At 49.5% G+C, this 18329-nt stretch overlaps 1 protein-coding gene across 1 annotated transcript in view; it reads right to left on the bottom strand.

The window, feature by feature from the left end:
* LOC120390529 (IgGFc-binding protein-like) overlaps positions 1 to 18329 on the bottom strand; it is a 197424-nt gene that overhangs the window by 26295 nt on the left and 152800 nt on the right. The window contains exons 49-54 of the mRNA XM_039513258.1: positions 9912 to 10240; positions 8901 to 9474; positions 3718 to 4046; positions 2529 to 3183; positions 2077 to 2405; positions 894 to 1548 (exon numbers count right to left, since the gene is read on the bottom strand). Coding sequence (XP_039369192.1) covers positions 894 to 1548; positions 2077 to 2405; positions 2529 to 3183; positions 3718 to 4046; positions 8901 to 9474; positions 9912 to 10240 — 2871 coding nt within the window. The remainder of the gene's footprint in view (positions 1 to 893; positions 1549 to 2076; positions 2406 to 2528; positions 3184 to 3717; positions 4047 to 8900; positions 9475 to 9911; positions 10241 to 18329) is intronic.

Below are 18329 nucleotides of genomic sequence, written 5' to 3'. Positions count from 1 at the left end.
CCTAGTCCAGCTAAACACTCAACTGTGTGAGCAGTTCCATTGAAATTAATGAGGTTACTCACATGTTTAAAGTTATGCATGTGCTTAAATGCCCCTGGTTCTGATCCAGCACACCCTCAATAACCCATTGCTGTGGCACTGAAGTAATTGCTAATTCCAACTGACTCCTTAGGGAGCGGCATTTCAGTACATACATCAGTTAGCAGGCCCACTGACGGCGCGGGGCGAAGGAGAGAGATTTAAAGGGACCTGGGGCCCCCGGCCACTGCCACTGCCATGGTAGCAGTCAGGAACCCCAGGCCCTTTTAAATCACCGAGGTGGGCCGGAGGGCTCCTAGGCTGGGGAGGGTGGTACCAGCAGCAACGAAGGCAGCCAGGCAGGCATGTGGAAGCCCTGGCCATGCTGGAAGAGCACACCCAGCAGCGCAGCTGCCCTGGGGCCTGGAATTGTTGTCGGTGGGCGTGTCAGTGAGAGCCACACATGCTAGGGGTTAAATTCTGAAAGTTGTAAGCACCTTTGACTCCCATGTATTTCAATGGGAGAAAAAGTTCATCTCCTGGATCCCCCTTCCTAACTCCTGGATCACCCACAGGTTTGTTCTTATGGTGTTTCACCATTAGACATGTTCCACAGACTCCTATGGCCCATAGACATTGAACTACACCATTGCTTGCTTCCTAGATACTTTGCACTTAAAGCCAAATTGCAGATAAAGCTACCTGTGTCTATCATGCATTCAGGCTTCTGAGTTCTTTGGGGGAAGCCTACTAGGGTACACTTAACCAAACATAGGAAATCCTACAGAAAAGGGGGAGCTCTACCCTAAAATTCAGTGCAAACCCCAATACCCCAGGAACCTGGGAATTCCCATCCCCATGCTCAGGTCACTCACCATCTCCTCCATCAACAGGGTAAACTGTCGGATTAGTCTCATTGCCACCTGCTTCGACAGAATGCCAACCTCCAAATTCATCACAGCTGGATGGCGTCCTCCAGTCATAGACAGTGACTCCATGGTCCCCGCAGGAGTCTGCATAGGCCTCCAGCGATGCACACAGAATGGTCTTCTTCCCCTCATTCAGACACACGTCGTAGATGCAGTTGTCAAAGACGTCGTCGGGGCTCACCCTGGAGTGACAGTCTCTAAAGGGCCCATCCGCTGCTTTACTGATCACCCCACAGTGACTGTCATCCCCATACAGCTCTCTCTTGCTCTCATCACACACTGGGCAAGTCTCTTGGCAATAATGCCAGCAAAAGGGGTCCCGGTCTTGGACTTTCCAACTGGAAGCCCAGCCCACGATGGAGGAGACTTTGATGCCGTTGGAGAACATCATGTCGTCTTCTGGGTTCTGGTTGAAGTTCCCACAAAGACCGCACATGGCACCATAATAGCTGCTGGGGAGGGTGATTTCCAGATGCCAGTTCTTGTTGTACCCCACCAGGAGGCCAACGTCCGTCTGCATGACGGTACTGAGGCCTTTCTGGTATAGTCTGATTTTACCGTCTTTCAGCGTCACCGGGAGACTGGTGATCACACCGTTTAGCTAGGGACAGACAGGAGGGGAGGAACATGAAAGGCATTATTCTTCTTTCATCCTCACTTATTATTACTCCAACTGTAGCCTCACATTCATTTTGGCTGTTATTCATTGTCAGTCTAACCAGCAGCAAGTAAAATAATGGTCAAATCCTTAATCACTTTTTACCCATTCCTTATTCAAGAAGAGCAACAGAAATCAATCCAAAGTCCCTGAAGAAACAGTATTTATCTAGCTTCACTATCTATCTACAGTATCTGTTTCCAGAATTCCCCATATCTCTATAGAGATTCTACCTATCTGAGATAGCTATCGATCTAGCCACAAAGTTTTGTTTTTGCTCTCTATTGATGATAAGGTTTTCAAACATACAGATCATACAGATGAGATGTATTTATGTACTTGTAATGCCCTCATGACATATTCAGCTAACGGCATCTGTTTGGGATTCTGTTTCTGTGAGACACTACACAAAAGAAAAGAACTTTGCTTTGTAAGATGAACAGTGCCAGAGCCCTGAGCTGGGAGACTCACCCGGACTTTGCCAACTTCCCTCTTGTACATGGAGATGTTGTACCCATAGATGTAGATGTTGGTCACTCGCAGAAAGGAGATATCCTGGCTCCCCCTATTGGTGTTCTTCTCATCAATGGTGAAAGGCTCCAGGGTGGCGTCACTCCCACAGTATTTGGCCAGGGTGTAGGTGCAGGTGCCCTGGAAGTCAAACTTCAGACCATCAAAAGTTTGGTAGTTCATTTCCCCTGAGCCCAAGCAAGTTCCCATGTAGTCAGGAATACATGATTTGTGGCCATCCTCAGTCCGGCATGTCTCTTTGGTCCGGCATTTCAGAGCTTTGCAGGCATCTGAAAGAAACATTATTGGTCATATCAACATGGCAGGGACCTCAAGTCCAATATCTAGGCTCAGTGCTCACCCCAATGCCCCAGGAACCTGGGTATTCCCATCCCCATGCTCAGGTCACTCACCATCTCCTCCATCAACAGGGTAAACTGTCGGATTAGTCTCATTGCCACCTGCTTTGACAGAATGCCAACCTCCAAATTCATCACAGCTGGACGGCGTCCTCCAGTCATAGACAGTGACTCCATGGTCCCCGCAGGTGTCTGCGTATGCCTCCAGCGCCTCACACAGAATGGTCTTCTTCCCCTCATTCAGACACACGTCGTAGATGCATTTGTCAAAGACGTCGTCGGGGCTCACCCTGGAGTGACAGTCTCTAAAGGGCCCATCCGCTGCTTTACTGATCACCCCACAGTGACTGTCATCCCCATACAGCTCTCTCTTGCTCTCATCACACACTGGGCAAGTCTCTTGGCAATAATGCCAGCAAAAGGGGTCCCGGTCTTGGACTTTCCAACTGGAAGCCCAGCCCATGATGGAGGAGACTTTGATGCCGTTGGAGGACATCATGTCGTCTTCTGGGTTCTGGTTGAAGTTCCCACAAAGACCGCACATGGCACCATAATAGCTGCTGGGGAGGGTGATTTCCAGATGCCAGTTCTTGTTGTACCCCACCCGGAGGCCAACGTCCGTCTGCATGACGGTACTGAGGCCTTTCTGGTATAGTCTGATTTTACCGTCTTTCAGTGTCACCGGGAGACTGGTGATCACACCGTTTAGCTATAGACAGACAGGAGGCGAAGAACACAAAGGGCATTATTCTTCTTTCATCCTCACTTGTTATTACTCCAACTGTAGCCTCACCATTCATTTTGGCTGTTATTCATTGTCAGTCTAACCAGCAGCAAGTAAAATAATGGTCAAATCCTTAATCACTTTTTACCCATTCCTTATTCAAGACGAACAACAGAAATCAATCCAAAGTCCCTGAAGAAACACAGTATTTATCTAGCTTCACTATCTATCTACAGTATCTGTTTCCAGAATTCCCCATATCTCTATAGAGATTCTACCTATCTGAGATAGCTATCGATCTAGCCACAAAGTTTTGTTTTTGCTCTCTATCTCTCTATCAATGATAAGGTTTTCAAACATACAGATCATACAGATGAGATGTGTTTATGTACTTGGATTGCCCACATGACATATTCAGCTCACGGCATCTGTTTGGGATTCTGTTTCTGTGAGACACTACACAAAAGTACTGTGCTTTGTAAGGTGAACAGTGCAAGAGCCCTGAGCTGGGAGACTCACCCGGACTTTGCCAACTTCCCTCTTGTACATGGAGATGTTGTACCCATAGATGTAGACGCTGGTCACTGGCAGAAAGGAGATATCCTGGCTCCCCTTATTGGCGTTCTTCTCATCAATGGTGAAAGGCTCCAGGGAGGTGTCGCTCCCACAGTATTTGGCCAGGGTGTAGGTGCAGGTGCCCTGGAAGTCAAACTTCAGACCATCAAAAGTTTGGTAGTGCATTTCCCCTGAGCCCAAGCAGGTTCCCATGTAGTCAGGAATACATGATGTGTGGCCATCCTCAGTCCGGCATGTCTCTTTGGTCCGGCATTTCAGAGCTTTGCAGGCATCTGAAAGAAACAATTTTGGTCATAACAACATGGGAAGGAACTCAAGTCCAGTATCTAGGCTCCTAAGTGCTACAGTAGTAGAAATAAAATAATAATAGTAATAATAATAATAATAATAATCTATATATGGTGAAGCAGTAAGGCATGTACCTATGCCATGCCAATCATCACCCTTACTCTATGTCTAGTTTGTATTCAACAATTTCATTGGTTGTAATGAGTCCACAATATAAGGGTGACTGCCCCACAGTTCTTTAAAGATTGATTCACCACCCGTGCAACTTAACATAAATTCACCAACGCAGGCCACATGCCCAAACAAAATCCTCAAGCATGATCCGCCAGACACACACCCCTCATTTGTCACGCACACAATTCAACAGCCCAGTCCCCCGATACAAATTAACACAACCACCAACACGACAACACAGCCCAAACACATAGCTCATCATCACAGCAAACTCTCCTCTTTCACCACCTTCCAAAATTTCCCAACACAACTATGACACTCTGAATCTTGGGGGAACACACTGTAGACTCATGTTCATGTGTACAGATGTGGTCTCCTCACCTCAAAAAAGATATTCTAGCACTAGAAAAGGTTCAGAAAAGAGCAACTAAAATGATTAGGGGTTTAGAGAGGGTCCCATATGAGGAAAGATTAAAGAGGCTAGGACTCTTCAGTTTGGAAAAGAGAAGACTAAGGGGGGACATGATAGAGGTATATAAAATCATGAGTGATGTTGAGAAAGTGGATAAGGAAAAGTTATTTACTTATTCCCATAATACAAGAACTAGGGGTCACCAAATGAAATTAATAGGCAGCAGGTTTAAAACAAATAAAAGGAAGTTCTTCTTCACGCAGCGCACAGTCAACTTGTGGAACTCCTTACCTGAGGAGGTTGTGAAGGCTAGGACTATAACAATGTTTAAAAGGGGACTGGATAAATTCATGGTGGCTAAGTCCATAAATGGCTATTAGCCAGGATGGGTAAGAATGGTGTCCCTAGCCTCTGTTCGTCAGAGGATGGAGATGGATGGCAGGAGAGAGATCACTTATGTTCATCCTTATAATATGATTGTGTGGTATCCAGTGCAAAGTTTGTCATGCCGTGTGTCTTCGGTAGGCTCATAATGCACTGAGCATTTTTGTTATAGTAATGTTATAATAATTATTGTTATAGGAATGTTATTTGTTGTAATTTCATGTATATAGTTATGAGGCTGAAAATGTATCCTCATGGCTTAAAACAAGCCCAGGGAAAACTCTCCAGGAACAGAGGGGCAGTTCATACTTCATCATGGGACAAACCCAGCCCAGCCTCACAGCAACAAAGGATCTGTTGGACTCTCAAGTGAGTCACCCCCCTTCCCTTGGTCAGTCAGGGACTATGATGAGGTAATGCTCACCTGACCCTACAAGGTGTGTGTGTGTGTGGGGGGGTAGCCAAGAGGGAAGAAGGAACGTGATAAAAGGGAGAGACGTGCTATGCTTTTCCTCTCTTCCACCTCCATCTACAGACATCACCACCAAACAACACAAGCACTGATGAAAGGGGAGAGCCTGGCTGAAGGGCAACTAGCCAGCCTGTGATGAGAACCATCTAAGTTTGTAAGGGCATTGAAAGTGTTAAGATCAGCTTAGAATGCATTTTGCCTTTATTTCATTTGACCAAATCCGACTTCTTGTGCTGTGACTTATAATCATGTAAAATCTATCTTTTGTAGTTAATATATTTGTTTGTTTATTCTACCTGAAGCAGTGTGTTTGGTTTGAAGCATGTCAGAGACTCCCCTTGGGATAACAAGCCTGGGACATATCAATTTCTTTGTTAGATTGACAAACTCATATAAGCTTGCCGCGTATAGCGGGCATAACTGGACACTGCAAGATGGAGGTTCCTAGGTTGTGTCTGGGACTGGAGATATTGGCTAGTGTCATTCGGTTGCACAATCCAAGCAGCTTACATGCTAGAGGCTGTGCATGAACAGCCCAAGAGTGCGGGTTCTCACAGCAGAGCAGGGTAAGGCTGGCTCCCACAGTTGAGGATTGGAGTGACCTAGAAGATCACCAGTCAAGATAACACCAGGGGAACATCACAACAATACAAACACTTGCCCACCTATATTTAGACTTACCATAAAACAATAAATATCAGTGGCAAAGCTGTGGGTTATCAATTAATAACAATAATAATAACATGGGAGAGCCAGACTGGTCATGAGCACAACCTTCACACAGAACCAGCTTAGTCAGCCATTGCATGCTGAGTGGATGGCAAGTCCATGATAGTCAACAGAACCTGGCTTGCTGCAAGTTACAGACCCAGTCCAGTAAAGAACTTAACCATGTGAGAAGTTCCATTGAAATCAATGAGACTACTCACATGCTTAAAGTTATTCATGTGCTTAAGTGCATATGTCCCCTCTATTCGGCACTGGTGAGGTCACATCTGGAGTATTGCATCCAGTTTTGGGGGCCCCACTACAGAAAGGATGTGAACAAATTGGAGAGTCCAGTGGAGGGCAATGAAAATTATCAGGGGGCTGGGGCACATGATTTAAAAGGCGAGGCTGAGGGAACTGGGCTTGTTTAGTCTGCAGAAGAGAAGAGTGAGGGGGGATTCGATAGCAGCCTTCAACTACCTGAAGGGGAGTTCCAAAGAGAATGGAGCTTGGCTGTTCTCAGTGGTGGCAGATGACAGAACAAGGAGAAATGGTCTCAAGTTGCAGTGGGGAAGGTCTAGGTTGGATATTAGGAAACACAGTTTCCCTAGGAGGGTGGTAAAGCACTGGAATGGGTTACCTAGGGAGGTGGTGGAATCTCCTTCCTTAGAAGTTTTTAAGGCCTGGTTTGACAAAGCCCTGGCTGGGATGATATAGTTGGTGTTAGTCCTGCTTTGAGCAGGGGATTGGACTAGATGACCTCCTGAGGTCTCTTCCAACCCTGATCTTCTATGATTCTATGTCTGATCCAGCAACATGCTGAGCACCGTCAATAAGCTGTTTCTGTGTCACTGAATTCATTGGCGAATCCCCATTGACTCCAGTGAGAATAGGATTTCAGTCCATAAGTCAGCAAGGGCTGCAGGTGCTAAGAGTCAAATTCTGAGAGGTTTAAGCACCTTCAGATCCCATGCATTTCAATCAGAGAAGAACATCTCATGGAGCTGCCTCCCCTCTTAACTCCACAATTGTCTATAGCTGCTTCACCCTGAAGACCACCAAAAACGTTCCACAGCCCCCTATGCTCTGTGGACACTGAGAAACACTGAATTCCACCATAGTCTGTGTGATGTAGCACTCCACATGATTCTTATGAAAATATGCAAATATCATGTAACTGGAATATGCTTCATGCAAAACGTCTCTTGTAAGGTATCATTACAAATCTTATAATATACTGAATGTGGTCATCCTATTTGTATGAATGTATCATTCTTGTATCTGAAACTAGGAATATAGACTATAACTCTGAGGTCCTATTGTAGTTATGTAAAGTGTGGGCCATTAATGGTGGTTTAGAATCTTGATGGCTGCCATCAACTAGGACAATTGATTGTAGGTGGCTGTGTTTACTTGCGAGCCTTCCTGTGAGTCAAGCTGGGATGAATGAAGGCTTGGGGCCTCACAGGACATGTGACCATGTCACCTGGTACTGGAATCCATCTTTAACCTGGTGATTTTCCATTTAGAAGGAGGGGTGGGGACCCAAAAAGACAAAAGATTCCCATCTTCTGCCAAAGGTATATAAGGGGGTGGAAGAGAACAAAAGAGGCTGCAGTCATGAGAAATCCCCTAGCTACCACCTGAGTTGGAACAAGGACTGTACCAGGGGAAAGGATTGGGCCAAGACTAGAAAGGAGTCTAGTCTGTGAAAGAAGCTTACTGAAAAATCTCTGAGGGTGAGATTTACCTGCATTCAGTTTCTTACTTTCTTAGGCTTAGACTTGCATGTTTTTGTTTTATTTTGCTTGGTAATTTACTTTTTTCCATCTGTTATTACTTGAAACCACTTAAATCCTACTTTTTGTACTTAATAAAATCACTTCTGCTTATTAATTGCCCAGAGAAATAATTCATTCCTGGGGGAGCAAACAGCTGTGCATATCTCTCTATCAGTGTTATAGAGGGTGGACAATTTATGAGTTTACCCTGTATAAGCTTTATAAAGAGTAAAAGAGATTTATTTGGGGTTTGGATCCCATTGGGAACAGGGTGTCTGGGTACTAGGGACAGGAGCACTTCTTAAGCTGTTTTCAGTTAAGTCTGCAGCTTTTGGGGGACGTGGTTCAGAGCTGGGTCTGTGTTTGCAGCAGGCTAGTGTGTCTAGCTCAACAAGACAGGGTACTGATGTCCCAAGCAGGCAGGAAAAACGGGCTCAGAGGTAGTCTCAGCACATCAGGTGGCAGTCCCAAAGGGGTCTTTGTGACCCAACGCATCACAGTCTGCTTGCCAGATACATCACACTTATAGGGTATATATACACATTGGAGACTTGTGCAGTTAACCTACATTGTCACCTGTGACATTGCATCCACACTGATATTTTTAGATATCAATCCCAAGCCGAGTGTGTGAATGTCCACCTGAGCTGAGAATTATGCCACCCAGCTGCTGTGTACATGTACACTAGCCACCTGAATCAGTGATTGTTTTAGATCTCATTAACTAACAGGGCCAGGCGGGTTAGCTCTTGGCTGAATGACTGCTAGGGGGAGCTCTACCCTAAGAGTCAGTGCTGACCCCAGTACCTCAGGGATCTTGCATATTTCCATCCCCATGCTCATCAACAAGGTAAACAGATTGACTACCGCTACCACGGTCAATAAGAAACCAAGCTGCCAGACTCACCACAACTGGATGGCGTCCTCCAGTCATCGACAGAGACCCCATGCCTCCTGCAGGCATTTGCATAGGCCTCCAGCGCCTCACACAGAATGCTCTTGTCCCCCTCATTCAGACACATGTCATAGATGCAGCTGTCAAAGAAGTCATCAGCGCTCACCCTGGAGTGACACTCTCTGAAGGGCCCTCCTGGTGCTTTACTGATCACCCCACAGTGACTGTCATCCCCATACAGCTCTCTCTTGCTCTCATCACACACTGGGCAAGTCTCTTGGCAATAATCCCAGCAAAAGGGGTCCCGGTCTTGGACTTTCCAACTGGCAGCCCAGTCCATGATGGAGGAGATGCTGGTGCCTTTGGATGACATCATGTCATCGTCTGGATTGTGGTTGAAGTTCCCACATAGGCCACACATGGCCCCATAATAGCTGCTGGGGAGGGTGATCGCTATATGCCAATTTTTGTCATATGTGATCTGGAGGCCGAAGTCCGTCTGCAGTACGGTGCTGAGAGCTTTCTGGTACAGTTTGATTTTACCGTCTTTCAGTGTCACTGGGAGACTGGTGATCACACTGTTCAGCTAGAGACAGAGAGGAGGGGGGAGGTATGATAGGTGTTATTGCTCTTTCATCCTCACTTGTTCTTACTGCAACTGTAACCTTGCCACTCATTTCAGCTGTAAATCATTGTCACTTTAACCAGTGGCATGTGAAAGAATCACTGAAATCAATGCAACTTTCCCTGAATAAACACAATATCTATCTATCTAGCTGGCTATCTAGCTATCTATCACAACCATGTTAAACACACAAGACCAGTTGCATTTATGTACTTGTATTGCCCATATGATATATTCAGCTCATGTCACATGTATCTAGGATTTCATTTGTGTGAGAGATACTACACTCCTTGTTGTTTTTGTGGATACAGACTAACACGGCTACCCGCTGATACTTGACAAAAAATACTATTTGTTATAAGTAGAAAAGGCGCAGAACCCCGAGCTGGGAAACTCACCCGGACTTTGCCAATTTCCCTCTTGTAGATGGAGATGTTGTACCCATAGACATAGATATTGGTCACCTGCCAAAAGGAGATTTCCTGGTTCCCCCTGTTGTCATTCTTCTCATTAATGGTGAAGGGCTCCAGGGTAGGGTCGCTGCCACAGTACTTAGCGATGGTGTACTTGCAAATGCCCTGCAAGTCAAACTTCAGGCCATCAAAAGTTTGGTACTGTGCATCCCCTGAGCCCAGACAGATTCCAGTGTAGGCAGGAACACATGACTCTTGGCCATCTTCAATTTTGCATGTCTCCTTGATCCGGCATTTCAGGGTTTTGCAGGGATCTGAAAGGAGAAAATCCAGTCATATCAACAGGGCAGGGAACTCAAGTCCAGAGTCTAGGCTGGGAGATCCAGTCCTGTCATGGGCACAGAGTTCATGCAGAGCCAGCTGATCTAGCCAGAGGACACTGAGGCCTGGTCTACACTACGATTTTAGGTCAAATTTAGCAGCCTTACCTCGATTTAAGCATGGATCCGCCCACACGACAAAGCCCTTTTTTTCAACTTAAAGGGCTCTTTAAATCAATTTGTTTACTCCACCTCCAACAGGGGGATTAGCACTGACATTGGCTTTGCCGGGTTGAATTTGGGGTAGTGTGGATGCAATTCGACAGTATTGGCCTCCAGGAGCTATCCCAGAGTGCTCCATTGTGACCGCTCTGGACAGCACTCTCAACTCAGATGCACTGGCCAGGTAGACAGGAAAAGGCCCGCGAACTTTTGAATCTCATTTCCTGTTTGGCCAGCATGGCAAGGTGCAGGTGAGTGCAGATCTCATCAGCACAGGTAACCAAGATGGAGTCCCAGGATCGCAAAAGAGCTCCAGCATGGACTGAACGGGAGGTACGGGATCTGCTTGCCATATGGGAAGACGAATCAGTGCTAGCTAAACTCCGTTGCAGTAAACGAAATGCCAAAACATTATCAAAAGTCTCAAAGGGCATGAAGGACAGAGGCCATAACAGGAACGCACAGCAGTGCCGCGCGAAAATTAAAGAGCTAAGGCAAGCCTACCACAAAACCAGAGAGGACCAAATGGATGGTCCGGGGCAGAGCCACAGACATGCCGCTTCTACCATGCCGTGCTAGGGGGTGCAGCCACCACTACCCCAACCCTGTGCTTTGACTCCATCAATGGAGAATCACACAACAAGAAAGCGGGGTTTGGGGACGAGGAAGATGATGACGAAGAGATTGAAGATAGCTCACAGCAAGGAAGCGGAGAAACCAGTTTTCCCAACAGCCAAGAGATGTTTCTCACCCTGGATCTGGAGCCAGTAACCCCCGAACCCACCCAAGGCGTGCTCATGGACCCTGTAGGCGGAGAAGGGACCTCTGGTGAGTGTACCTTTGTAAATATTACACATGGTTTAAAGGCAAGCGTGTTTAATGATTAATCTGCCTTGGCATTCACGGCCAGTACAGCTACTGCAAAAGTCTGTTAACTTGTATGGGGATGGAGTGGAAATCCCAGTGTTTGCTGGCATTCAGACAACATCCATTCCTTATCTCGCTCTGTGTTATCCTCAGGAGAGTGATATCATTCATGGTCACCTGGTTGAAATAGAGTGCTTTTATTAAGGGGACATTCAGAGGTGCCCATTCCTGCTGGGCTGTTTGCCTGTGGCTGAACAGAAATGTTCCCCACTGTTAGCCATGCGGTGGGGGGAGGGGTGAAGTGATCATCCCAGAGAATAGCGTGGTGGTGGTGGGGTTATTTGGGTTTGTGCTGCACGCTAACCCGCAAACCACAGCCCCTCCTTTTAAATTGCAAACCCATTTTAAATGGCCAACCCAATGGCCGCTTGGTATGGGAAATGAGGGTGCTGCTGTTTGAAACCATTCTCACATGTTATGAAAGTTAAAGAAGCCAAAAGACTGTGGCTTACCATGGCTACCTGCAAGCCGAATTCTGTTGCCCGGCCCTGCGTGAGTGATCTCTCACACCACACTGGCAGGCCCTCAATATAAGAGGCAAAATGCTACCTTGTAACGAAAGCACATGTGCTGTGTAATGTGAACAGCAAGGTTTAACGGGAAAGAGTGATCCTATTGTTCTCTAAAATGTGTCTTTTTTACCACCAATCTCCCTTTTCCTCCACCAGCTGCAAATGTTTCTCCTTCGCAGAGGCTAGCGAAGAGTAGAAGGCCAAAAAAACGCACTCAGGATGAGATGTTCTCAGAGCTACTGCTGTCCTCCCACACTGACCGCATGGAGGCAGATGATGTCAAAGTGCAGGAAAGCACAACAGGAATGCGAGGAGAGGTGGTGGGCTGAAGAGGATAGGTGGTGTCAGCTTGCTGACAGAAGGCAAGAGTTGATGCTCCGACTGCTGGAGCATCAAACTGATATGCTCCAGTGTATGGTTGAGCTGCAGGAGCACAGACCACTGTTACAACACCTGTGTAACCAACCACCCTCCTCCCCAAGTTCCATAGCCTCCTCACCCAGATGCCCAAGAACATGGTGGGGGGGCCTCCGGCCACCCAGCCACTCCACCCCAGAGGATTGCCCAAGCAACAGAAGGCTGGCCTTCAATAAGTTTTAAATTGTGGTGTGGCCTTGTCCTTCCCTCCTCCCCCACCCCACCCTGTGCTTCCCTCTGTCCCCACCCCTCCCAGACGACCTTGGCAGTTATCCCCCTATTTGTGTGATGAATTAATAAAGAATGCACGAATGTGAAGCAACAATGACTTTAGTGCCTCTGCAAGCGGTGATCGAAGGGGGGAGGGGAGGGTGTTTAGCTTACAGGGAAGTAGAGTGAACCAAAGGGGGGCAGGGGCATTCATCACAGAGAAACAAACAGAACTTTCACACCGTAACCTGGCCAGTCATGAAACTGGTTTTCAAAGCTTCTCTGTTGCGCACCGCGCCCTCCTGTACTCTTCTAACTGCCCTGGTGTCTGGCTGCACGTAATCAGCGGCCAGGCGATTTGCCTCAACCTCCCACCCTGCCATAAATGTTTCCCCCGTACTCTCACAGATATTGTGGAGCGCACAGCAAGCAGTAATAACAAGGGGAATATTGGTTTCGCTGAGGTCTATCCGAGTCAGTAAACTGCGCCAGCGAGCTTTTAAATGTCCAAATGCACATTCTACCACCATTCTGCACTTGCTCAGCCTGTAGCTGAACAGCTCCTGACTACTGTCCAGGCTGCCTGTGTATGGCTTCGTGAGCTATGGCATTAAGGGGAAGGCTGGGTCCCCAAGGATAACTATAGGCATTTCAACATCCCCAATGGTTATTTTCTGGCCTGAGAAGAAAGTCTCTTCCTGCAGCTTTTGAAACAGACCAGAGTTCCTGAAGACGCGAACGTCATGTACCTTTCCCGACAATCCCACGTTGATATTGGCGAAATGTCCCTTGTGATCCACCAGTGCTTGCAGCACCATTGAAAAGTATCCCTTTCAGTTTATGTACTCACTGGCTTGGTGCTCCGGTGCCAAGATAGGGATATGGGTTCCGTCTATCGCCCCACCACAGTTAGGGAATCCCATTGCAGCAAAGCCATTGACTATGACCTGCACATTTCCCAGAGTCACTACCCTTGATATCAGCAGATCTTTTATTGCGTGGGCTACTTGGATCACAGCAGCCCCCACAGTAGATTTGCCCACTCCAAATTGATGCCCAACTGACCGGTAGCTGTCTGGCGTTGCAAGCTTCCACAGGGCTATCACCACTCGCTTCTCAACTGTGAGGGCTGCTCTCATCTTGGTATTCTGGTGCTTCAGGGCAGGGGAAAGCAAGTCACACAGTTCCATGAAAGTGCCCTTATGCATGTGAATGTTTCACAGCCACTGGGAATTGTCCCAGACCTGCAACACTATGCGGTCCCACCAGTCTGTGCTTGTTTCCCAGGCCCAGAAAAGACGGTTACTCACCGTTGTAACTGTTGTTCTTCGAGATGTGTTGCTCATATCCATTCCATGTAGGTGTGCGCGCGCTGCGTGCATGTTCGTCGGAAGACTTTTAACCTAGCAACTCAGTGGATCGGCTGGTCTCCCCCTGGAGTGGCGCCACTATGGCCGCGGATATATACCCCAGCTGACCCGCCCACTCCTCAGTTCCATCTTTCCGGCTACTCCGACAGTGGGGAAGGAGGGTGGGTTTGGAATGGATATGAGCAACACATCTCGAAGAAAAACAGTTACAACGGTGAGTAACCGTCTTTTCTTCTTCGAGTGATTGCTCATATCCATTCCATGTAGGTGATTCCCAAGCCTTACCTAAGCGATGGGGTCGGAGTGAGACATGGCGGAATGCAAAACTGCCGAGCCGAAGGCCGCATCGTCTCTAGACTGCTGCACCAGAGCGTAGTGCGAAGCAAACGTATGGACCGATGACCAGGTCGCTGCACGGCAGATCTCCTGAACCGGTACATGTGCAAGGAAGGCGGCTGAAGAAGCCTGAGCCCTCATAGAATGGGCAGTGAGGTGGCCCGCTGGGACATGGGCCAAGTCATAGCACGTGCGGATGCATGCTGTCAGCCACGAGGAGATCCTTTGAGTGGAGATGGGAAGGCCTTTCATGCGGTCCGCTATGGCCACGAAGAGCTGGGGGGACTTACGAAAGGGCCTTGTGCGATCAATATAAAATGCAAGCGCCCTGCGGACATCCAGAGAGTGTAATCGCTGCTCCCGTGGAGATGAATGAGGTTTGGGAAAGAAGACCGGTAGGAAGATGTCCTGACCGGTGTGGAAGGCCGAGACCACCTTAGGGAGAAAAGCGGGATGTGGCCACAATTGAACTTTGTCCTTGTGAAAGACAGTGTAAGGAGGGTCTACAGTGAGAGCTCGGAGCTTGGAGACCCTCCTAGCTGAAGTAATGGCCACCAGAAAAACTGTCTTCCATGACAGGTACAGGAGAGAACTGGTTGCCAGCGGCTCAAAGGGCGAACCCATGAGCCTGTTGAGTACTAGGTTCAGGTCCCAGGTAGGGCCGGGGTGACGGATCTGAGGGAGAGACGTTCCAGCCCTTTACGGAACCTAGCGACCACCAGGTGAGAAAACACCGAGTGTCCACCTTCGCCAGGATGGAAAGCAGATATGGCCGCTAAGTGGACCTTCAGGGAAGATATGGCCAGGCCCTGCTGTTTAAGGTGCCATAGGTAGTCCAGGACAACTGCCACAGGGACCTCCGTGGGCGCAAGAGCCCGTGACACACACCAGACCGAGAAACATTTCCACTTGGCCATGTATGCGGACCGAGTGGAAGGTTTCCTGCTGCTGAGCAGGATGTGTTGCACAGGGGCGGAGCAGCAAAGCTCTGAGGCGTCTAGCCACGCAGGAGCCACGCCGTGAGGTGGAGAGCCGGGAGGTCTGGATGGCGGAGACTGCTGTGCTCTTGAGTTATAAGGTCCGGGCAGAGGGGGAGGGTGATCGGCGGGGACACAGAGAGGCTGAGCAGCATGGTGTACCAGGGTTGCCTGGGCCATGCCGGAGCAATCAGGATCAGATGAGCCCTGTCCTGACGGAGCTTCAGCAGAACCTTGTGGACTAGTGGGAACAGGGGAAAAGCATAAGACAGTTCGTGTGTCCATTGAATGAGAAATGCATCTGAGATCGACCCTGGTGAGTGGCCCCGGAACGAGCAGAACGTTTGGCACTTCCTGTTCACACGCGTCGCGAAGAGGTCCACCTGGGGAAAGCCCCACTTGCGGAAAATGGCATGGATAATATCTGGTCTTATGGACCACTCGTGGCACAGGAAGGATCTGCTCAACCGATCCGTGAGAGTGTTCCAAACTCCCGGGAGAAAGGATGCCACCAGGTCGATCGTATGTGCTATGCAGAAGTCCCATAACTCTATGGCTTCTCGGCAAAGGGGGGAAGAGCAGGCACTGCCCTGTTTGTTTATGTAGTACATGGCCGTTGTGTTGTCCGTGAAGACAGAGACACAACGGCCGGACAGAAGCCTGAGGAACGCCTGGCACGCTAGGTGGACCGCTCTGAGTTCCCGCACGTTTATGTGGAGGGAGAGCTCCTGTGATGACCACAGGCCCTGGGTGCACAGGTGGCCTAGGTGGGCTCCCCAGCCGAGGGAAGACGCGTCTGTCGTCAGAGACAGCGTGGGCTGGGGCGGGTGAAAGGGCAACCCTGCACACACCACGGAGGGGTTCAGCCACCAATTGAGGGAGTGAAGTGCATTCGGCAGCACGGTGACCAAGGAGTCTATTGAGTCTCTGGCCGGACGGTACACCGAGTGAAGCCACGTCTGAAAGGGGCGGAACCGGAGCCTGGCATACTTGGTGACGTACGTACACGCCGCCATGTGGCCCAGCAGAGTGAGGCAAGTGCGGACCGAGGTCATGGGGAAGGCCTGAAGGCTGCGGATGATGGTTGCCAGCGCCAGGAACCTCGGCTGAGGAAGACAGGCCTTGGCCAGGGTGGAATCCAAGGTCGCTCCTATAAAGTCCAGCCTCTGAGCAGGAACCAGGGTGGATTTGTCTACATTGAGCATCAGGCCGAGGCTCATGAACAGGTCCCTTGCCACACGGACATTCTCCCTGACTTGTTCCCGGGAGGCCCCCTTCAGGAGCCAGTTGTCCAGGTAGGGGAACATGTGGAGCCCTTGGCGATGGAGGTGGGCGGCTACCACTGCCATGCACTTCGTGAATACTCGAGGTGTTGTGGAGAGGCCGAAGGGAAGGACCGCGAACTGGAAATGGCGATGGCCCGCCACAAAGCGGAGGGATTGTCTGTGCGGAGGAAATATGGCTATGTGAAAGTAAGCGTCTTTCATGTTGAGGGCAGCACACCAGTCCCCGGGGTCCAAGGAAGGGATAATGGTCCCTAGGGAGACCATCCGGAACTTTAACTTTATTAGGAATTTGTTGAGGCCGCGTAGGTCTAGGATCGGCCTGAGACCTCCTTTTGACTTCGGAATCAGGAAGTAACGGGAGTAAAATCCCCTGCCCCAATCCTTCTTTGGTACCTCCTCTACTGCTCTGATGCTGAGGAGCGTCTGTACCTCTTGTAAGAGGAATTGCTCATGAGAGGGGTCCCTGAAGAGGGACTGGGAGGGAGGACGGTAAGGCGGGGTCGAAGCAAACTGGAGGTGGTATCCGTGCTTCACAATGCGCAGGACCCAGACATCTGAGGTCAGGAGGGACCACACAGGGAAAAAATAAGAGAGGCGGTTGGAGAACGGGGGAAAAGGATCCCAAACTGAGATTGGTATGCTGTCCCCAGGCGTGCCTTCAAAAGGACGGCTTCGGGTCCGGCTGCAGTTTAGAGGAGCCGCGATTTTGGTTCGATAGAGGGCCCGAATAGCGCCTGCGGCCTCTGCACCCTGAGCATCTGTTGAAGTCTTGTCTCTGCCTAGGGACAGAGTAGGGACGGAAGTGTTGAGGGCGGTAAGTGCGTTGCTGGGTTACAGGAGTATGCATACCGAGGTTGCGCATAGTAACCCGATTGTCCTTTAAGCTCTGAAGCCTAGAGTCAGTCTTCTCCGAAAATAGGTCCTTGCCCTCAAAGGGCAAGTCCTGTATGGTGTACTGGAGTTCAGGCGGAAGGTTGGAAGCCTGTAGCCAGGAGATGCGCCTCATGGTGACGCTGGCTGCCAAGGTCCGGGCTGCAGAATCCGCCGCGTCTAGGGAGGCCTGCAACGAGGTTCTAGCCACCCTCTTTCCTTCTTCTAGGAAGGCTTTGTACTCCTGGCGGGAATCTGGGGGAAGCAACTCCCAGAACTTTGCCATCTCTGCCCAGGTGTTGTAATCATAGCGACTCAGCAGAGCATGCTGATTCGCTACGCGGAGCTGTAAGGCACCCACCGAGTACACTTTGCGACCCAGGAGGTCCATCCTTCTGGCCTCCTTGGACTTTGGAGCAGGGCCGGTTGTCCATGGCGCTCCTTGTCATTAACCGACTGGACAACCAGAGATGAGGGAGGAGGGTGCATGTAAAGGTACTCATACCCACGGGATGGCACCATGTATTTCCGCTCGACCCCCTTTGCCGTAGGTGGAATTGAAGCCGGCGATTGCCAAAGGGTATCTGCCTTGGCCTGGATCGTCTTAATGAATGGCAGAGCCACTCTAGTGGGTGCGTCCGCCGCCAGGATGGTGCACACAGGGTCCTCGACCTCTGGGACCTCCTCCACCTGCCGGTTAATATTCAGGGCAATTCGCCTGAAGAGGTCCTGATGAGCAGCGAGGTCAACTGGTGGTGGGCTCGAAGACGACGCGCCCGCCACTGCCTCGTCTGGTGAAAAGGAGGACGAGACCCCGGGGGCCAGGGCATCTGGAATCTGCTCCTCGAGCTGAGGCTCCTGCTCCAGAGGCACCGGTGAGGTGACTGGAGGAGGTAACTGGGCGTCTGTGCCCGCTGGCGGAGGATGACTAATTGTGGCCTCAGGGGCCTGATGCT

Source organism: Mauremys reevesii, linkage group 24 (genome assembly GCF_016161935.1).
Source record: "Mauremys reevesii isolate NIE-2019 linkage group 24, ASM1616193v1, whole genome shotgun sequence".
Taxonomy (NCBI): Eukaryota; Metazoa; Chordata; order Testudines; family Geoemydidae; genus Mauremys; species Mauremys reevesii.
Note: the sequence above shows the minus strand (reverse complement) of the source record. Positions and strands in the feature narration are given on the sequence as shown.